General features: G+C 47.8%; 3 protein-coding genes and 1 long non-coding RNA gene across 5 annotated transcripts in view; 2 read left to right on the forward strand and 2 right to left on the reverse strand.

The window, feature by feature from the left end:
* Positions 1–2,406, forward strand: part of BCO2 (beta-carotene oxygenase 2) — a 29,763-nt gene extending 27,357 nt beyond the window's left edge. Inside the window, 2 exon segments of the mRNA XM_057490420.1 lie at positions 891–1,001; positions 2,058–2,406. Of these exon segments, the coding sequence (XP_057346403.1) occupies positions 891–1,001; positions 2,058–2,171 (225 nt within the window). The 3' untranslated portion in view covers positions 2,172–2,406.
* On the reverse strand, positions 2,026–3,882 carry LOC130680168 (uncharacterized). Its single transcript, XR_008993224.1, has 2 exons — positions 3,773–3,882; positions 2,026–3,205 (listed from the first exon to the last, which is right to left on the reverse strand). It is a non-coding gene; the product is annotated as an uncharacterized LOC130680168 (long non-coding RNA).
* Positions 3,883–4,095: 213 nt separating this feature from the next.
* Positions 4,096–9,056, forward strand: PTS (6-pyruvoyltetrahydropterin synthase). 2 transcript variants are annotated; one of them, XM_057490413.1, is made up of 7 exons: positions 4,163–4,317; positions 4,971–5,050; positions 5,875–5,933; positions 6,163–6,185; positions 6,559–6,615; positions 8,594–8,664; positions 8,850–9,056. In XM_057490413.1, exons 2-7 carry the CDS (start codon positions 5,013–5,015, stop codon positions 8,971–8,973), a joined length of 372 nt encoding a protein of 123 aa, XP_057346396.1. In that variant the 5' UTR covers positions 4,163–4,317; positions 4,971–5,012; the 3' UTR covers positions 8,974–9,056. The 2 variants fall into 2 exon arrangements, with proteins under 2 accessions (XP_036775641.1, XP_057346396.1); XM_036919746.2 differs by lacking the exon at positions 5,875–5,933 and having other exon boundaries at positions 4,096–4,317.
* A 1,955-nt stretch (positions 9,057–11,011) lies between these two features.
* PLET1 (placenta expressed transcript 1) lies at positions 11,012–20,238 on the reverse strand. Its single transcript, XM_036919747.2, has 4 exons — positions 19,707–20,238; positions 15,741–15,942; positions 14,879–14,940; positions 11,012–13,061 (listed from the first exon to the last, which is right to left on the reverse strand). The coding sequence occupies exons 1-4, from the start codon at positions 20,080–20,082 to the stop codon at positions 12,688–12,690; spliced, it is 1,014 nt and encodes a 337-aa protein (XP_036775642.2). The 5' UTR covers positions 20,083–20,238; the 3' UTR covers positions 11,012–12,687.
* Between the last annotated feature and the right edge of the window lie 1,560 nt (positions 20,239–21,798).

Genomic DNA, 21,798 nt, shown 5'->3' on the forward strand with positions numbered 1-21,798 from the left:
GTATTAATCCAAGCTAGACAAGGGCAACAAAACATCCACGGATGCAGAAGATTTCTCTCAAAACAGGGGGGGTGAGGTTCTAAGCCTTACCTCTGTTGATCCCCAGTTTCTCACCTGATGGCCCCCCTGCGACTGTGCCTGTCTTAGGTTGTTCCTCCCTTGAGGAATCTTACCCGTCTCTGGCTAACCAGTCATCTTCCGGGGCCATACAGGGAAATGTAAAGTTGGTAAGTGAGAGAGAAGCAATATTCTTTGAAAAGGTTAGCTTTTTACTTCTTTGCAGATTTATGCCCTGTGGCTTCTATGCCCAGCATTTGTCTTGAGGTATCTTTACCACTTGGAAGAATTATGATACTCGATAATTTTCGATATGAGGCACGAATTCTACTAAAGGATTATAATTAGGAAGGAAGAAGAAAAGCTATAGAAGTAGCAGACAGAAGAAAACATGGGAAGATTATTTCTTTGACATATCTTGTAGAGTAACATAAGCGTGTATAGGTTTTAAACTTCAAGTAGTTTCATTTTTAAGGTAGCTCTTTAGATTCTTTAATATTTAAGCAGCTCTGTCATTTACTTTCATTAAATTTGTGAACCATGGAATCACCTAGGTTCAGAGTATGTTCCCTCTAGGGAATCTAAATATACTACAAGCCCAGAAAATACTTCTATGTTTGGTGTTATCTGGAGAGTACTGGGACACCTGTATTTCAGTTAAGGGAACACCTGTGTTTGATGGCAGTGGGATCTGAAGCTGAAAGGCTCCAGGCATGGTTGTCTCACTGCTGGAATATCACACCGACAGCGACATTCATGCTGGAAGCAAAAGCGATGAAAGGCATCTAGCTCATAACTAACCTTTAATCACACAGTCTCTTTGGGACTTACAGGTTTGGAGAGAAGATGGTTTTTATCCCTCAGAGCCTGTTTTTGTTCCAGTACCAGGAGCCAATGAAGAAGATGGTGGGATTATTCTTTCTACAGTGATCACCCCCAACCAGGTAAATGTATTTCCCTGTTACTTGTCAGAAAGGTAGCACTGAGCCCTGTGAGGTTGTGTTTAGTGATGCTGTTGATAGTTAAGTCTGATTCCAAGATGGCACCTTCTCCCCTTCCTCCCATCATAATCCATACTTGACTGTTATTTTAAAGTTCTATTCGTAGAGCCATATAATAATTCACATTTGCACAGCTGACTTACAAACTACTTTCATACATATTAGCTTATTAGTTGTCATCAAAACAACTTTGTAGATTACCATTTTACACATGTAGTATCTGTAACCTAAAGAAGTTGAAAGGGACGTATATCAGATCTCATAGTGGTATAGCCAGTACTTAAATCTCAGGACCACCATCTGTGCTGCCAGTTTCAGCTGATTGACCCGAGAGTCTAATGTGGGTCACTAGGTCACAAGCCCTGAATTAGTGTCTCAGTAATGTTGATATCTAATTTCTTGTCAAGGGCAATCTTTTGGCAAATGGGTTCACTTCAACTTGTATCCGTTATTTGTGCTGCCTGGGGTGTAGGATTCTGAGGCTTTTACAAGGATTTGTTAAGAAAGGTGCTGTGTGCAATTAGTAATGTCTGCCATGGGCCTAGGAGGACTTAGTCTTCATATCATGCACTTGCCACTCCTGTAATTAGACCAGGGCAAACCTCAGTTGGCCTTGCAAGGCCACCTTTCGAAAAGCTCCAAAGTAACACAAAATGGAGGCATTTTTAATTTGGGAGAAAGAATATCTATTTTTTCTTAGAGATTAAAAATGGGCAGGTAAAAAGACCCTTAAACTCAAAGACATCCTATGAAGGTGATTGATATAAACAACTTAATTTCTTCCTGTTGGTATGAACTTCTCTAGCCATAATTTCCTTTTCAGTTCAGTTCAGCAATTCAGCAAAAATTTAGTGTAGGACAGACAGGAGGCACCATGCTAGGTGCTGGGGATGGATATAGAGATGACTTGGTCTCTCTCTTCCTTAGGGATTTTACAGCCCAGTAGAGGAGACAGTTTTGATAGGAAAAGAAATTTCAGTATTGTTTTTCCTCTTCTAGAATGAAAGCAATTTTCTTCTAGTCTTGGATGCCAAGAACTTTGAAGAACTGGGCCGAGCAGAGGTGCTTGTGAAAATGCCTTATGGATTCCATGGCACCTTCGTTACCATCTGAAAGGACAACCACAAGCTCCGGAAGTTAGGTGTAAAATGAATGTGCTCTTACAAAAGAGAAAGCAAAAAGGAGGGCAAGCCCTCCAAAAGGAGTGCAAGGCCTGCTTTCCAAGCCATAGACAAGTGGGTTTTAAGTCAGAATTCATGAGATAATTGTGGTTTTATGTTTTCTTTGGGCTCTTCCTCAGAAACATTAAGCAAATGTTGGTACAAACTCTTGAAGAGTTCTGAATTTATATTTACTAGCTGTGTCTTCCTCTAGGTGCCAAAAATACATGAAAGAAAAACCAGAACTGGGTCACTGCTACCACCAAATAGGTGGGTGACCGAGATCCTCACACTTGGGAGAATACACGTGATCATAGATAGTAGGACATGAATACAGATCTGAAAAGCACCCTTGGACTTTTCCCCACATTCTGCCTGTGGCCCCTGGTCCTAAGGTGCTCCCAGAGGAGAGGGAGCCAGTGAGGTCATGCCTGAAGGCTCCGTCTAAACTGGCTGTTTTTCTGCTGTCCTCAGCAGATGCCAGAGCAGCTGGGCCACCTCCCAGCCAGCCCCCAGTTCAGCCTTGGGAGGCTGTTGTTCTGAGGGACGTTGCAGAAATCAGCCATTTCTTCTATGTCCAGGCATATAGTTCTCTCGATGGATGAAAACTTGTTAGTTCTTCATTAGCCAACAGGTGACACTAGGGACCATATAATCCCCACATTTCTAAGCCTTACTGGTTTTTACCAAGAGTGAAAATCAGCCTATTTCTGTCACTTATAAACCACTCACTTAATAACAAGTTCGAAACCCGGTGTTCCCTTTTCCTTCCGTTCTACTCCCGTCCTCCCCCCCTTGGGCCGATCAAACGGTCCACACTCTCTCTGCGCATTGAGGGTTGCAGAAGCCCCACAGTGTAGTTCGGGGCAGCCGTGAATACGGCTTACTGCCCAGTCCTGGACCAGCACGGCCCACTTCTGCTTCCCTTTAGAGTTATTTCCTTATATCGTGTTCCCACATTACAGGCGCCACATGTTGGGGTTTATACTGGGGCAAGAAAGTAAAAGTTCTGAGTTTTGTGCCTGGGATGGTGAGATACGGAGAAAAAGCAGTGCATACAGAATGGCAAGGAGACGCCTAAAGAGAACTAATATCGCAGACGTGGGAGCTCAGAGCCAAGGTAACCGTCGGAACATCAATCCCCCGATGTTTCCCGGACGTCCGCGAAAAGGCGTGTACTCCCCCCCTCCCAGCACCGGGGAGGTTTGTTCCGGCCCCACCCGGGTCGGACCTTGCTGACCTCCGGCAAGTCCGCAGACCTGTAGGCCTCCACGCCCCCCTCGCGCCCAGCGCGGACGACGTCAGCCGTGTGACCACAGGGCTCTGGCCTGGGGACGCCTGGGCCCTGCCGTCTACAGGGTCACTGAGGGAGGGTCAGTGACGCTGGTCTAAGCTGCATATGCCTCAACGCAAAGCAGAAAGTTCTGGTAAAACTGGCACATGACCAAGTCTCCGAGCCTCTGCAGGGCCCTCCTGAGCCCAGCTTGCCACTGGCCAGTCTGGCTTTTAAAAAATTTAGAGGAAGAACTCTGCACATGTGGAGGCATATTTTACCAAAGCAAGTAAGTAAAGCAGCCTCCCAGAAATTCCACCTTTTGCCTCTGGTGTTACGGGTGCTTTCAGTTTCACTCGGTGAGGGAGGCCTTGGCTGGCGTGTCTGAGCGGCGCTGGCGCGCTTCCCCTGGGCCGGTGTCCGCGTACGGAGAGGCGGGCACAGTTCGTCCTTCGGCCCCGACGGGTGGGGGCCCCACCCGACCCCGCTCGGCCCGGAGGCCCCGATCTCTCCAAGCTACCGAGCCCACCGGAGCGCCGGACGCGGTGCAGGCGGGGCGCACCACGGCCCCACCCGAGCCACCGGCACGCGGGCCGACCCGAAATTCAGACGGGCCCTCAACGCCCCCAGGGCCGGCAAGAGGGCGCCCGGCCGCAGTGCGCAGCCGCGGGAGGAGGTCCTGGCCCCGCCCCTCGCGCTGCGCAGCCGCAGAGGGGATTTGGCGGCCACGGTTGCCTGACGCGATGAACTCGGTGGGCTCGGGCCGTTCCCGCGGGGCGCGGGTGACCCGCCTCGTCTCCTTCAGTGCGACGCACCGGTTGCACAGGTGGGTTGTGCCGCGGTGCCCTTAGGCCAGGGAGCTGGGGCCTGGCGTGCGAGTCGGGGAGCGGCCCCTGGGCCCTATGACGCGGGATAACGGTGTGAATCGCGCCAGCGCCGGGAGAGGCGGGGACGTGACGGCGGGCGACGACCTCGCGCTCTCCCGGGAGGCGCGGTTCCTCCGTGGGGGCCCTGCGGCCCTAGGTGTGGCCGCGAGGAGCAGCAAGGGCGGGCTGCGCTGCCCCCGGGGCCCTCGGCGGCGGCTACGAGCCCCCAGCATGTGTCGTTTAAACCCCGAGCCCTCGGCCGCCCTGGGGCACCGGGAGGCGGTTAAGGAGAGCCTCCCCCGTACCCGGCGCCCCAGCCGGCGCCCCGAGGGTCGGGTCCTCGCCCGGCCGCGCGCTGTCGGGTGCGGGGCCGTCCGGCCAGGAAGCTGCGCGCAGGGCCGAGACGGGCGGGAGGGCGGCACCGGCTGTGGGATTTGTGCCAAGCGGTGCGGTGCCCGGTCTGATGCGGGGCGCGCCCTGGTTCACACCACAGCCGGGCAGGCAGACGAGGACTCTCCGTTTTCAAAGGCCGGAGCAGCCACCACCTGGGGGCGGGGGGGAGAGGAGGCGGCTGGGCCTGTGCCACGCTGACATTTTTTTTTTTTTTGGTCAGCAAATCTCTGAGTAATCAAGAAAACTTGAGACTGTTTGGGAAATGCAACAATCCAAATGGCCATGGTCACAATTACAAAGGTGAGAGAAAAACGGACGAAGTTTGGCCTTTCCAGTGAGGGTGGAAGAGGGCCCCTCAAATACGGTGATTTTAGAGTTAGAAGCCTCAGGGAAGGGGCCTGAGGCCTTGGGCCTTGAGGGAGAAGTTAAATGGGATTCGGAGTGAAATGATCTGCTGCCGGGTGTGTCTTTTTTACTTTGTATTGTTCTGTTACAGACAGCCTGTAACAGTGAATGGTGCAAATAACTTTTTCCTTAGTCTCTACCAGCATAAGATCTTTTTGGCACCATGTTTTCTGGTTAGGTATTACTGAGGCCAATGTTAAAACTAGACCGTATTATTTGAATAATGACTGACAAAAGGGGAATATTGTTTAGGAATATGCTGCATGACAGGAAGGTGGAGCAGGTCTTAACGTTGCCAGTGGTGTTCCAAGAAAGTAATTTATGCAAAGATAAGATACTTGATTATTTGAGATATAGTTGATGTCTCAGAAACCAGCTATGGTAGCCATAGGGTACCACAGCATGTGGTTATGGTAGAGTAAAAAACCAGATAAAGCATCATCAGAAGATGAGGATTTCTAGTTGAGTTACTGCCTCTTACTTGATTATTCTTCGTTTGCTCATGGAGCTGAAAAAGAAAAGTTGTCAATTTGTAAAACACTGGTCACCATGATTTTTCAAATGCTTCATACAAGCACTTGTTAATTTACCAAGCATTATGTAAACTTTTATACATTCATGTAGGTAAAGCAAATTGCTTGTTCAGAGAGGTACTGCCCTGAATTGGACCAGCTGGATGGATAGCTGGACCTCTTCCCATTCATTTTCTGCTTTTACAGGCAGTGGCTGAGCAGCATCTTGAGCCTAGTGGAGAGTCCCACCCTAGTGTGTCAACATTGTAAGCAGAATTGACACCCTTTTGGCCTTGGCTAAGCCCCTCTGTGTTGCTTGAGTCTTGTTTTGGTTTATGAAATGATCTTAACTAAAATAACGGATTTTGGGGGAAAATATAAAGACAGTTTTGTGGGGCAGAGGTCTAACACTTAATATATGTTGCTAACTTGGTTTGGATGCCAATCTGTTGACAGTCATGCTGTTTTACTGATATTTTGTTTTCTTCCCCACAGTTGAGGTGACAGTACATGGAGAGGTATGTGCTGAACAAAAATACCCCTGTGGTTTGTGCATACTGTTGGGCCCTTTTCAGCCAACATGGTGGAGTCTGTGTTGAAAAATTCTGCTCAGTTCAGTATTGCTTCATTTTTGGCCTTTGTGTCTGGTGAGCAGCTGCCATTCTAGATCTGTGCTCTCCCCAAGTGTTAGCTTCATGTGCCGTACGTATGGGGACAGGTGGAAGGTCAGTACAGTGCAGGGGGTGCCTTCAGCCACTGGTGTGTCCCTGCTGAGATCCATGAAGGTGAATGTGGCCATAGTTTCTGCACATCATACAACCTTGACTAATTGACCAGAGGTTTAAGTGTGAAAAGTGTAGCATAGTAATATTCACCTTTTTTATTCCTTAGATTGATCCTGTCACAGGGATGGTTATGAATCTGACTGACCTCAAAAAGCATATGGAGGTAATGCCATGTTGGGTTCTAATAATGTGCTGTCCTCTAACTGTAATATTTGATGACCTCGTTTTCACTCCCCAAGCAAGTATCCCCAGAGGTTCTGTGACCTTGTGAGTGGACTCAGGTGTGGGAGGCGGGGAGCAGTTGGAGGAAGTACTCTCAGGTTCTTCTAAAGATGTTTGGGTGACTGATGGAAATTAGCACGGTTGTATTTCTGTATTGGGAGTAATTGTAGCCTGTTCACCTTGTATTCCTTGCTGGCATATCCTCATTTCCTCCCTTTAACAAAGTCTACCCTTCTTTCAAGATACAGCTTCTCCTTCTCTGAATTGCCCTTATGCTTTGGATCATAGATTTGCCGGTACTGTTACAGTCACTCTAGCTTTAGTATAAGCTCCCTGCGGCAGTTCATCTTAGGGATGATGCAGCTCTTTGACAAAGGACTTGCTGATTGTATCGTTGTAGAATTTTTGCATTGTAAGAGACCTTAAAGATTGTCTAAGACAACTTCTTCATTCCATAGATTAAGATTGAGAGATGCTGACCATTTGAACAGGTTGCCCCAGGTTATGTGATTTGTCCTTTACAAAGTTGGGAGCACAGTTCCTCCTGTCCAGCTTAGTTTTATTATGCCATCATTTCACGTGTTTACTTGGTTTTTCACTTAAGCTCTGCTCCTTCTTTTGTTCTAAAATGTGACATTTGTTTCATAAAATCGCTATTATTAATAATCATTACTTACACATTACTTGTCACCCATGTATTCAACAAATTTGTCTGCTTTGCATCAGTCTTTGGGCTACAAAAATGAGCGGGACATAGCATGACCCAGAGTGTTTCTGCTGCTTTTCCTAGAAGGTCAGTAGTAAGAGTGCTCAGTAAGTGTTGGTTAATACATGAGTAAGAGAGTGAGTGAATGAGCAAATAGCACTTAAGGAAAGCTGTACAGCTTTGCATTTACTGGGGACATAAAATACATACACAGCGTTGTACAGTGCAACAAATGAAATGTCCCTAGCAAGCATATGATTAGATATTAGAGGAGCGGTTCTCTGCTTTCCCCACCTTTGTATACCTGAAGGACCCCACACACTCCCATCAGTAAAAGTGACTCCTCGTGGTATACAAGTCAGAAAGAGCCCTGTAGAGGGAGCATCAATGGAAAACCTGATACCTGAACTGTAAGTGAAGATAAACTAAAGATACTTATTTTCTTGATAATCTGTGTGGAACTTCCCTTTATTTGACCCATTTTAAAGGCTGTTTGTTTTAGGACTTACCCTTTTTATAAGATTCTGTTTGCCTCAAAAAATAATTGCTGTTATTACGGTCCCTTTGAAGCCATGCCATATGGAAAATTAGATTGTTTCACAAATGCTTTGATAAATAGCAAGTAAGACATTAAAAAGGATAAGGCAATTACAATGCTTGCCATTGGCAAGGAAAAAAACTATGTTATATATATAAGCATTAAGAAACAAACAGTCTTTGCATACTTATTTATGTTTTCCTCTGAAGTGCCAAAATCATTCTTTAAATTACTCCCCATAACAGAAATTTCGAACTACTTACATAATTTAATCTTAGTCCTTTAGAAAATGTAGTAGTCACTGGATCTCTGTCCTAATGACAATGTGGCAATGTGCAGAAGGTGAGATTGTCATGGAGAAGTGTTTTTTGCAGCTTTTTGGACAGAATTTGAGAAGGGAATTACACTTGAGTTATTGAATCACAGTGGCTTGTTACAAGAAAGCTCCAGTGGATTCTCTACTTTTTGGTTTTTTTACTTTGCATTCAGTAATGAGAATGACCAGTCATTATGGAGAGCTGGGCCTTACTTCATTTTACGGCTTCAAACTTTGAGGTTGCTTTGTAAGACACAGATATACTCAGGCATCTTCATGACAGGGTGGAGAGGCAGAATGGAGCACTTTGGAATTAGAGTGTAAATGGAGTCGTGAGGTTCCCTTTCTTTTGTCCATAGGAGGCAATTATGAAGCCTCTTGATCATAAGAATCTGGACCTCGATGTGCCGTACTTTACAGACACCGTAAGGTGAGTGCTGTTGTTGCCTTTCAGGAAGAGTAAGAAAGGTGGATTGATGTCACATTTTATCTGATTGCTGTGTGATTTCCAAAGTTTAGCTCAACATGATCTTTTAAAACTAGAATTTCTGTGCTCTGTAAATATTCATCCTGAAGTTTTATTTACCTTTTCATCTTCTCTCCTTTTTCCTGCAGCACGACTGAAAATGTAGCTGTATATATCTGGGAAAACCTCCAGAAATTACTTCCTGTGGGAGTTCTTTATAAAGTAAAAGTCTATGAAACTGACAATAATAGTGTGGTCTATAAGGGACAGTAGCTCTTAGGGCTTAATACTGTGGAGAGATTTAATTTCTTCCCATATTTGAAAAGGCCTTTATCCCCTTGGACAATTTAGAAGCTGTCACATAATGGTTGTACCTCCACAGTGTGTTCTGGAGCACCTGAGCTACTGAAATCATTGTGAGTAAGATCTGTTTTAAATTCAAATCTGTTTCAGAATCAAATTTTGTAATGTATCCTGTGTATTATTTAGAGAGTCTTTTATCTGTAGATTAAATATCACTTCATTTTCAATAAAATGTTTTAGTGTGTAATTTGAAAGCGAAAGAAATCTTCATTTTTTTCATTATCTCATTTTTAGTATTCATTTTTTTCTTCGTATAATAGAACTGGAAAAAATATTTGTAAGGCTTACAAATATGTAGGTGAATCTCGTGAAAAAATAGAGTTAACCACAAAATCTGGAAACATAGACAGCATATTTCTTAGTAGATAAAGTTCCCCTGATTACTGTTGGTTATGCTAAAGGCACAAGCTTCCTCCCTGAAAGTCTGTCCTCTGAGGCAGTGCTTCCTAGAGAAGTGCTCCCACATGGAGGGACTGCAGCGTCAGCACGCACTGTTGAGTGCAGCCATGAGCTGCCAGCGAGGAACAGCATGTGCATGGAGAGTTGGGTAGCAGGGAACTGCTCACCGTGTGCCGTACATGCTGTAATACTTGGCTCTCTTGTACATCAGTGTATCATTTGTGATGCCGTTTTTAGGCATTAAATAGTTAGATACTTTGTACTTTGTACCAGGTACGGTTCTGGGTGCTTTATGTACATGAACCGATTTAATCTCCACAGCAGCCTGTGGGTGGCTGCTGTTCTCCCTAACTCACAGATGAAAAAACAAGGCACACAGAAGCTAAGTAGCTTGTGCAAGGTCCCAAACTAACAAGGGGCAAACTCAAGCGCAGCTGGCAGACTGGCTCCAGAGTTTATAAAGTTTTACTTATTAGTATTTTTAACCATGGCCTTAAAGAAGTAACATGGGCATTGATAGACAATAAGATTGTTTAAATTTCTGCTTGTTGCTAATTGTTTTCCTGCTCTGAATGGTTGGTGCAGGTGGACTGACCAGGTTTGGGACTCTTTGTGGTGTGTGGAGATCTTTAAGGTAGTGGGATTGGGAAGACTCGATTTTCTTTCTCCGAATGAATTATCACTTCCCTCAAATGGGTAGGTAGTTCTGAGCCTAACACCGTAAATGCATTGAATTTACAAATCATGACACTGAAACAAGAAAATACAAAAGTGGGAGAACAAGGTTGAGTGTGGGAGTGCCAGACAGCCCGGGTGCTGCCATCCTCTTCTGCAGGAGTGCAGCCTGTGGGCTTCCTCACAGCTGCCTGCTTGCCTTGCAGTCATCTGGTGTCATTTATCATTAGTGAGCATCCGGGTGTTGTAAACAAGGAACAGTAGCTGCACCTGAGACCACAGGTGTACATCTTCAGTCCTTCACTGTCACTCTGCTCCCCACCCTGCGTGCCCCTTGCTGGACTCACTCACTCAAGTGACAGCATGGCAGGTAACTGTCCTGCTGCAGTTTCTGGCTCCGGAGCCCCGCTGAGTAGGACACTGCTTTTGAGCCTGAATTTTGCACCAGAATTCTCTTCAGTGCACCCAGATGCCTCTGTCATCAGTCAGATGTGGCAGAAGGTGACATCTACTTGCCATCGATGACCAGACCCTCAGAAGTAGATCTGGGTGTGACAGAGAATCAAAACAGACCTTAAGGAGGGCTGAGATGCTACCTGGCTAACCCTTCATCTAAAGATGGGGCGGAAGGTAATACCCTTGATTTAAGGTCATCTTTTTTGGCAGTGGCTTCCTGCCTCCTAATCCAGGGTTTTTGTTCAGCAGCTTCGAGTTGCTTGTCTAAGTTCAGCCACCCAGGTCTCTCTGAGTCTGAAAGTTTTCCAGCTTCAGAGAGTATCTTTGCTCCAATATTTGCCACACCTTCCTCACTGGACCTGAGGTGAGGGCCAGACTAGGCCATGAAAGGTTAACTATGAAGCTTGTTTCTATCTTGGAGACGCAGCAGAGAATTGGGGCTGCTGGTGAGGGATAAGTGAGGAATCCCATATCCTGTTCTTGTCATGTGACCCATGGGAGCCAGTTGTTCTGGGTGGTCCCAAGGGATGTGGGAGCTGCTCAGGGAGCCCTTTGGGTGTCCAGGTTAATGGTGTGGCCTCTGAAGTGGTTTAAACCCTCATCAAAGCCCAGTTTTAGGACTTACAGGGTGACTGGGCAGGTTATTTTCCTGAGTGTCCTCATCTGTAAACTGGCTGTAGCTTGTAGGGTTTGTTGTGAAGACTAAGTGGGGCCATGGGTGTAAAGGGCTGAGCATAGTGCCTGGGAGGTCCTGGACTGGCTACCAGGTGTCACAGAAATGGCAGAATAAGGAGCCCCGATAACTGGTCCTTCCACTGAAGCAACCATTAAGCTGGCAAACACACAGCATTTTTCAGGACTTTAGAATCTAATAAAAAAAATGTTGGAGTTTGGAGGAGAATGCTTAATGAGGGAAGGCTGCTACACTCTGACATTAAGGAGATCTGCAGGTCATTGGCTGGCTGCTGAGATAATGGCAGAGAGATGTCAGGGACTACTACCCTCAACAAGGAAGGCAGTCTTCGCAAAAATGGTTGAGGAGAATCACTACGCGAACAGGTGACTGCAGGCCTCCATAAGGAGCAACAGTTTGCCCCGCAGAGAAGGGACAATTTGAGGTTTAGTCACCAGATTGTGATTTTCAAACTGTCTGATTTCAGCAAAGATGCAAGACCTACAAAATAGGAAAGTATGGTGTATTCACAGGGAAAAGGAAGACCAGTCACTGATCTCAGGCACCCTTGAATTTAGTGTAGTTACTGAAGGAGTTTGTTACAGGAAATACTGTGCCTCCTGGTTTTACGCTGTTATGGATGTTAACTGGTATTTTGCCCATTTCTCTTAGTGGAAGTGACCGTTTGGGGAAACATGACCAGTGTTTGAGAATATTTGAGAAAATTTTACCCTTAGACCTGGCTTTAAAAACATACACACTTTCATTCTATTTTTTAATGCTCACATAAGTGAATAAGATAACGTTCTCTGTATTGTAAATTAATCACGTTAAAGGCATTTGAATCTAACAGGTTCATTATTCTTGTTTGAAGCATAGTTTATTTGGTGTGACAGAGAATAATGCTTGTGTTCTGTAGCACATCCCTGCCCCTGGCTGCTCAGATGCGGTTCCTTCCTGTTTGCCCTTCAAACGCTGCTGGTGTGACCAGTAGCATCCGAGCACTTCCTTTTTTCCTGGCTGAGTCACAGGAGTCACAGAAGCTCTGTGTAACCTGTGTGGGTCTGGTCAGAGAGAGGTCTTGAGATCATCTTGAAAGTAGAGAAAGACTCTTCCTACAGAGACCCAGAGGTGCAGAGGAATCATTTGGCCATAAGCGGAAGTTTAGATTGGCTTGTCGACATGTGAAACCGAGAGCCAGAATTTCAGGTTCCACCCAGACCGAGTCTCAGTTACCAAGAACCTAGTTTGTGTCCTGAGAGATCTGGATGAACATCTGCGTGCCCATGCCACAGACCAGATGCCCTCGCCGGGGGACCCTCATCAGTGTCGGCAGGGTCGTGCCTTCAGTCACACCTGTCGGAGTGCTGGATCGGAACAACGTAGGCAGATGCAGTGAGGCAGGAGCGTGTGCTTCCCTCCTAGAAGAGGAGTTTGCTGGTGAGAAAGACGAGCAGGAGCTGAGTGGCACCTCTCATGGGGCCAAGGAAGATGCTATTGGCCAAGCTTCTGGTTGTGGGTGGGGTGGGGTGTGTGGATGGCTTGTTCTTGGGGGTTGTGGAGGTCAAGGTCGTGGGCCTTGTGGAGGTCAAGGTCGTGGGCCTTGTGGAGGTCAAGGTCGTGGGCCGCGTGGAGGTCAATGTTGTGTGCTTTGTGGAGGTCAAGGTCGTGGGCCGTGTGGAGGTCAATGTGTGCTTTGTGGAGGTCAAGGTCGTGGACCGCTTGGAGGTCAATGTCGTGGGCCTTGTGGAGGTCAGGGTCGTGGGCCGTGTGGAGGTCAAGGTTGTGGTTGTCACTGGAAAAAAAAACAGTATCAGAACCTCTTGCATGATGAGTGGGCTCTGGAGAAACCAGTCATTCATGAACAAAATTCAGTAAACACTCCTAAGAGGGAAGAGTATTAGAGGAGGGGGAAAACAAGCAGGTACAGAACAGCAAGGAACAGAGAAGAAGAAACACTATACCCTTAAGGTCTGGAGAGACCTACGGGGGAAGGGCTTTATGCTGAATTCACACAAGTACTGAATTTGTTGTTGGTTGGGTACTCTGCACTCAGATGTCTTTGCATCCTTCATATATTTAACCAATAATGCAAACATGGTCCAGAATGGCACAATTTTATTTTTGTGTTGCTAATTTCAAAGGTAGCATATAAAGCTTAAAATAACTAGATACTATCTGGACCCGAGAATGGCCACCCCTACTTTGAAGGAAGTGGAAAGAGGCTCAGGCCAGGCCCCTGAAGCCCTGAATCTTTGTGGTTTCTGGGGCACTAGCCATTCTCACACGCAGGGACTTGTCTTGGGCATTGTTTCTCTGAGGCTACCAGGCCTGTACTCTGGAGGGCTGTCTGACCCTAGAAAAACGAGTTTGGCAATGACACCTCCAAGGGTCTGAGTGAACCACAGAGGTGACTAAGAAAGAAGAAGAGAAATGTCCAGTGGCTCAGGCCCTTACATTCTGATTGTCTTACCTCACTAGCATTCCCCAAGGCAGATGTTTCTCTAACATCCCACTGAGCCAGAAAGTCTGAACACTGCCACGTTTTCTTTTTTACACTGGATTTTATTAGCATGGGACTGAGGAGTCTTGACTGGAAATAAACTTTCTGTCTTAGTACTTACATCTTGAAAATGTCCTTGAGCAAGAAAATAACCCTCCAGTCTTTCAGAGGAAATCAGCTAAGCTGCACAGGAGAGCTTCATTAGGCACAATCACTTCAGAATTTTCTGTCAAACCCAGATGCCCCTTTGCCCACATTCGTGATGCCTGACCAGCGGAAAGCGGGCACGCATAGGTGTATTTCAGGGTTTGGAAAATCGCTTCCTTTTGCCTCAGGAAGACCTGTTATCTGGACATTGAGAAGATAATGCGTCCTATTCTTGGTTGAACCTCGTATTTAAAAACTTCAAAAAAATAAAGGGACTGTCTTTATAATTTCACTGTAAGTCTAAGAAAAGTGGAAAAAGTATAAAATGTGGGATTTGAGTCCCAGTTTCCCATTTGCTGTCTGTGTGGCCCTAGGCAAGTCACCTATGTTTTCTGAATATCAGCTCCTTGAATTTGTTTCAGGTTGCTGGAGGGAAACGAGAGGAGGGGGGACGAGGAGCCTCTGATGGTCTGAAGCTCACAGCAGCCTGAGAGGCAGGGGACGCCCTCAGAACTAGGAGTGCGGGTGTCTGTGCTGCCAGCCCGCCTTTGTTCCAGCCGCTCCCCTCTACCCATAGGCCCTCTGGCCACAGACTGCGATACCTGTGAAGGTTTTGTGTGAGTGAGAATTCCTTGGGGAAACTGAGGAAGGAGCCAGCTTTCCCATCAGTGTTTACATGATGTGGAATAGCAATGGCTCCTACGGAGGCAGGAGTCTGGAGCCCCCGGGGACGGTGAGAACAGAGGGGCCCTGGGAACTGGTGGAAACATTGGGGATGGCTTTTGTTTTCCACTAGCGTAGGGTAACGGGTTGTGCTAACCTGGGGTAGGTCTCCAGGTGCTGGGAGACTCAACTGATACCTGGGTAATGCGTGATTATGAGACTTTTCTGGGGTGCCCACAAAGTAATTTTCTAGACTGAATTCACTGCCAGATATGTCAACAGGCTGCAGAGGAACTTACCTATACTTGTCAGCTTCAGAGACGAAAGTGTAGCTGTGTTGTTGAGACTGACCACGAAGGCTCTGTGAGGGGTAATGAGAAGCAGTGGTGAGGAGGACCTTGCGGTGCGTGGTTCTGCTCGCATTTCTGCCATCCTGGAGGATCCCAGCCTCTTAATCGCTTCTGCACTTACTTCTCTGTGGCCCACTTGGCAGGTGATTAAATACTGGAGTGTGAATTCCATGGTAAGGAGGCCACACTTCCTCATAAAGTCCAGCTGGGGCAAGAACCCTAAGTCGGTTCCGTGAGGGCCTCCTCCCCACCAGCAGCTCTGCCTGCTCCCGGAGTGGGTTCCTCACCCTCCACCGCCCCGGGTGGTGTCTTGTAACCCTGGCCTGCCTTCCGTTAGGATCCTGTTAGGTCAGTTTAGCCAGAATCCCCTGGTAATTTCCCATCCACTGACCCTCACCCTGCCCCTTAGCTATAAATTCCCACTTGCCCAGGTTGTATCTACAATTGGGCCTGGATCTCTACAGAGGTCCCTTTTTCTCCTATCGCAGTAGTTCTGAGTAAAATCTGTTTTATCTATCTGCCTATCTGTCTTTACTGTCCAGCTGTGTTTTGTTTAACTACTGTCTAGTTTCTTTAACACCAGCTCGTTCTGTTTACACCGAGCACACCTGGTGTGTGTGCCAGCCCCTTTAAAGGAAAGGTGGGAGGTGGGGCAGAGAAGGGCAAGGCAGGGAAGGGGTGCAGCGCCTGAATTCTCTGCGTCACGTGCACCTCGATTGTGTTTTGAGTCCTCCGAGTCACTATAAACCTGCACAGACCCAGTATGAGACTGTGGAAGCCCAGATTGGACAGCGTGTGGCTGGGTTCTTACTGTAGTTCAACCGTTGTCACGTTGGTGGAGTTCGGAGACACCCAGTCCGCCTGGAAGAGCACCCGGTGGGAGTCCTTCATGTGGTACAGGGCGCTGCTGTTGCAGTGCTCATCCGCCTTCTGCCAGTGGCCTACGGGGTGGTGGTTCGTGTCCAGTGCCCGCAGAACCACAGAGCTGATGCTGCTGTTCACAGGAACTGATACTAGGAAGGAATGGGGAGGAAGCAGTCAGCCGTCTGCATAAGACAAGGGAGGGCAGTGAACCCGGGTGGGAAGAAACATCGTGACACATACTGGCTACATATGGTATGGCCCCATTTTTATACAAATTTGAAAACCAACTTTTTTCAAAAGGATATACCTGAAGATCTTAACTCCAGGGATTTTTTGGCAGTGGGGTTATAGATGACTCATTTTCTTTCTAGGGCTCTTTTGGTGTTTTCCAAATTTTCTACAATGGAAAGTGGACAAAGACCAGTTCTCTGGCCCAGGTTTTGCCACGTTGCAGAAGTGAGGTCCTGGCCAGTTCTCGCCCTCAAGCCGGTTCCCATCTGCCACATAAGGGGGATAAGCTTGTTCTGCCCTCTTCTTGGGGAGGGGAGTGTAGGGAGAGAAGGGGCTGATGCATGTGAGAGGTGCTTCATGATCGCTGAGTCTAGGCACAGCCCATTTCCCAGCCCCACAAATGCTCGTGCTCTTAATCTCTGCTGTTGAGGGTAAGGGGAGGGGGCCTCTGAGCCCCAGGGACCTTAATCCAGGGCCTACGGGTAACCCTTAGGTTCCCTAGGCTCAGGTGAGCCTTCCCTGTGCTCCTAGGGGGCTACACCTGGCTAATCGCAGCCTTCTGATGTGTAATGGGAGGGAGTTCAGGCTCTGCTTCCTCCCTGGGGAGAATCTTCTGGGTGAATGTCTCAGTGCTGTCGTGTTCTCCAGGGCGCTCTGCCACCCAAAATTCCTTTAAAAATTTCTCCTTCTGGGTATGAATTTTACTTCACCTCTGAGCCTCTATTTTTTATTGTCCATCATTCACTCCATAAATGTTTATTGGATGCCCACTTTGCTCCAGGACCAGTTCTATGTTGGGAGAGAATGACATCATCCCTTATTTTATATGGAGATAAGATATCTTATCTTAAAAGGTTCCCGGGAGGAGTAAGGAGAAGAACATGAAGACACAGTAATTCATGGTGGGTGTCAGGTAAATTGGGATTATTATTTTTAGCACAGAACATTTCTCTGTTCTGTCTGTTTTGCCGCTCAACGCTGGGCTGAGCCAAATCCCGCAGGCCCTGACTTGCTCAGGGGGAACTGCTGTTTGTCCTAATGCCTGGATGTGGCGACAGGAGGTGGTGTCATCAGATGGCTGTCAAGTCTGCCAGCTGTCCTGTGGCTGTGCTCTTGTCTCTGTCCCCACTTCTGTCCTGCTCTGGCCTGTGCCTCTCTCTTCCCTCCCAGGCATCTGTATGATCTGGGTGTCTGTGGCCAGATCGGGCTTCTGTCAGGACACAGTCCTCTCCAAAGCCTTGCCCTTCTTTGTAGAGCATCTGAGTATTTCTCCTTCTGTCCTGTGCCCAGCGCACGGCTCTTACGAGCCCTGTAATCCGGCTCCCTCTGCCACCTGCACTTCTCTTGAGGGGCAGTCAGCCAGCCTCCAGTTCAGCCTGCACCCCTGGCCTTTGTTCGTGTCTGTCTGCCTGTCTGGGGCCCTTCCTCACCGCACATCCCATCCCTACAGATGCTCTGGGGTCCTGGTCATGTCCCACCATGGGCAGGTCAGCCTTCCTTTCCTCTCCTGAAATGTTTGCATTTTTCACTGTGAGAGTCGTGTACTTACATGAGAGTCATAACTACATTGTGGCTTGTACTATATATGGCGGCTTCATCCATGAAAGTACCTGGCCAGCCCAGTGCTGGGCACTTGGTGGACACTAGATAACTGCCCACTGATTGATTTAAAACGTTGTGCATCCAATATTGTATTAACTCTTAAACCTGAAGGTTTAGGGAAAAAAGTCCCACCCTCTTGGCCAGTCCTGGTAAACACAGTCTTGATATGAATGTCACTGGGTTACAGCCTTCTCTCCCGTGTCCAGACAGACCCAGGAACCTGCTCTAAGATCCTACCTGAGCTTGGGGCCTGCTGAGCCGTTTATACATGACTTAACCAATGTTGACACAAAACCTGAAATTTTTTAAAGTTTCAAAGTTAAAAGAAGGAGAGGCAGTTGGCCTGTGTGGGCGTCCACTCAGCCTCCCCTGAAGTCCTGGGTCCCAGCAGAGCACTGCAGTGACAGTCCACGGGAACCCTGGAGCCTGTTGTGTGACCCTGGGCACTTCACGTCTCTGCGGGCATAGGATTACGGCTCTCAAGTCCTTCCTATAATGAGTCCCTGGGAGCTTTTGCACATTTCTGTTCCAAGATGAAATCAGATGCAATTTCCCTCTCACCCAGCATGTTCCCTTCCAAGGGGCCTTATGGATGGTCTTCCTGACTCCTTTCTCCCATCTTCCTGCTTCCAGAAGGTTCCTGGTCCCCACCACCACCCCAGAGGCTTCACAAGACAGGTTCCTCTTACATTCAAGCGCAGGGTCCTGGCTCCCTGACATGCTGAGTTGAGTATCTGCAATCTTTTGCATTAGTCCCTCTGGCCCTTGGCCCTCCAGGCCCTTCCTGGCACGCAGGTCTCACACTGCCTCTTGGGCCTCATCTTGAATTACGGGATTGTGTCCCTGCCCTGGCGGGGTGGGATCCTCTGAGGGAGTGGGGCAGAGTGACACACAGTGACACCCAAAGCCGTTGGTGACACCCCCATGAAGAGCAGGGTGAGTGGTGAAGGCAGGTACAGACATTCTGCCAAAGCCCGGACTTGCAGGCTACGGGCAGGGATAGCGCCCTGCTGTCTTTGCAGAAGTTGGTTAGCATTCTGAAAGGCAGCGGGGCAAGGTGAGAAGGCAGGTGCCGAGGCTGGGCAGCCTGGCTGAACAGAGCCGGACAGATGCCAGCTGTTACTGAGGCTCAGATGTCAGCTGTGGTGCTTCCTGGTGACCTCGGGTAAATCTGAGCTTCCCTGGGCCTCAGTCCTCCTCTGTGCAATGAGGAAGGTCAGAGCATTACCCTACAACGGGGCCCAGCACAGAGTAAGAGGTCTCGGCTCCCCTGACTAATGGCGGCAGGGTCTGAAGCTGCACTGCCAGCGTTCACGTGCAGCCCAGCTGGTTAAGGAGCCCTGGGGCCTGAGCAATCGCTAGCTTGGCTCACTTGCAGAACGGGAGTAACTGGTTTCTGCCTGACAGGTCATTATGAGGACTAACTAAACGCATTAATAATGTAAAACCCGCACATTGAATGCTGTTGCTGTTATTATGCAAATAATTAGGAAGCAATTGCCTTGACTTGTAGGTTTGGCTGATCAAAATGGGATGGTTATAAAATATTCCTAGGTGAGTCTCAGGAAAACACTGGATCAGGAATGAAAAGACCGAGAGTTAGGAGCTGGCTCTGTCCCTCACCAGCAGAGAGACGCTGAGCAAGTCGTTTAGCGTCTCTCAGCCTTGGGCTCCTAATAAGTAAGGCAGAATGGTGATACCTCCCGTCTGGCTCACTAGATTTTCCACCATGGGCTAAAATGGGAACAGTGTCTCCCGGAGTTGAGCAAAATGTACATCATCTCTGGCTGCCTTGCTTTATCAGATGGACGTGAAAAGACTACAGATGGGACGCGATTATTATCCCTCAAAACAATAAAAATGTGGCCCTGCTAGAACTCAGTCGGCCTGGTTGTTAGGACTTAATCACTCCAAGACTCCCATTTACACAAGGAACGTGCAGAAATAGTCCCTCCGCCCCCTTTCTCATTCTCCCTCTGCCCCCATGCCCCATCCAGACCTCGTTTTGTGTAACTGAGAGCAGGGATGGAGGGCTGCCATCCTGGCTCACTCCCCTCACAAGAGCCTGGCCTCTGCTCACCTGTGTAGACTGTGTTGTTTTTGTAGACATCCAAATTGGCCTTGATGCCAGGGCCAGGGGTGAAGACCTCAGTGAAGTGGCAGGTGTCATTCCTCTCTGCAGAGCTGGCAGAGGCGAACAGCACTCCGAGACACAGCCCAAGGCCCAGCGGGAAGAGCGTGGACTTGCGTGCTGCCATGGTCTTGATCTCCGCGGAAACTGCTGGGCCTGGAACTGGGCGTGACCTTTGACTGACCCGTTTATATGCTCCAGGCCAGAGCTCCTGCGTGAGGTCATACGTGCAAATGTCCGTCCCACTCCTTCCTGGACGAGAACTGGCTTCTGGGACTTGGCCCAAGGTGCCACCAGGGATGCATCGCCTTGTACTGGTCACCATGATTCCAGTTTTGCTCAAGAAGGGGCGTGTACTTGTTCTAATCACAGCCGTATCTCATTCATCTCAGTATCTATCTGAGGAAAGCTGTTGAGAAAGGGTAAATGCTGCAGAGTGAAATCCAGAGTTTAGTAATCATCACATACCTGGCCCATTTAGAAGTTCCACTCTTCTCCCTGCAGGAAATTCAGATATAAAAGCCCCTTTTTCTTGGAATATTACACATCCTTTTCTAACTCTTCTTAATTGAGCATGTCTCCATTCCCAGTTCATTTTGTGACTAGCATTGAACAAGAAAGACCATGTTTCTAGATTCAGATTTATTTCTTTGGAAAGGAACAGCTTTAGCCTACCTTGCTGTTGACCCTCTCCTCCATAGCACAAGGAAACTACTAAGAAAAATCAGAAAATATGTTTTTCATATCCCTTGATTTTTATGATTTACTCACCGAAGGAGAAAAGAGGGAAGTATTCTCAGCAGGAAAAAAAAGCCCAAAATGTAGAGTTGAATCAAGGTGAAATTTATAAATGTTTAAGAGAAGCACTGAGAGAATGGTGGCCTAAGAATCTCAGAATAAACCCATTCCTCCAGAAAAGCAGTGAGAAATTAGGCAAAAACAATCAAAGTTAAGTTCGTTAAAACTCTAGAAACTAACCAAAGGCTTACAGAAATCTGAGGAGCATTTGTTAAAGTACAGTGAGTGTGGCGGCGCTGTCACTTGCCCTGTTCCCACCCCTCTCACCCCACCTCTACAGTAGCCTTAGAAACAGCAGCTTTGCGACCACAGTAGCTGTGAAGACCAGCAAGCTAGCAGCCAGAGGACGGGGCAGAACGGGCGTGGGGCTCTCTGGAAAGCTCCACGTCCAAAGAACTGCCACTGTGTAACCCGTCTGGAAATTGCCTATGAAGCTGAATTTTTAGAGCTCGTGTTTCTTTGGCCTCAGAACTTTCTGTGTGCATGCGGCCTTACTGCTGCGGTATTTGTTGAAAATAATCAGAATTTTTTAACATTGCAGCTGCCTGAGGCAGTGGTTCTAACTGGGCCAAAGAAGGGGCTGGGCAAAAACTGAAAGAAAAAGCCAGGGTGGGAAATGTGTGTTGGGGGCTTTGAAAATCTCTGACAAATTCCTGGGAATCTGGAAGGCCACCTGCTCGTATAGGGCTCTGCACGTGCCCAGGACAGACCCAAGAAAGCCCTAACCTCTCACCTCTGGCTGACCTTAAGGCTCTGCACAAGCATGTGCTGAAGGCTAAGGTGGAGCTGCGACCTGCCTGCCAGCCCGTGAAGGCTTGTCCCCAAATGCACACACAGGGAGCTTGGCAAAGGCTGGGACACTTACCAGCTCAGGGTGGCCAAGGAAACCTTTCTACTCATGAGCTGGCCACCCAGCCAACAGCAGGGACTTCAGGGGCCACACATGACAGAGAATATAGACTTTACAGAATTAATTTAAAAAGTCAAGCAGCAGTCACCACCAACAGGCCCTACAAGGAACCCAGGAAGGACGGGAACCTGCGATCCAGAAAGGCCACATCTGAAAAAAATATTCAGTTTTCCACAGAAAATTGGAGGACATACAAAGGAATAGCAAAGTATGGTCCATAAATAGGGAAAAACTCCCAGCCATCAAAAACTGCCCATGAGGAAGCCAGATGTTGGACTTATAATCAAAGGTGTTAACTCAAGTATTATAAATATGTTCAAAGGATTAATAGAC

Source organism: Manis pentadactyla, chromosome 13, assembly GCF_030020395.1.
Source record: "Manis pentadactyla isolate mManPen7 chromosome 13, mManPen7.hap1, whole genome shotgun sequence".
Taxonomy (NCBI): domain Eukaryota; kingdom Metazoa; phylum Chordata; class Mammalia; order Pholidota; family Manidae; genus Manis; species Manis pentadactyla.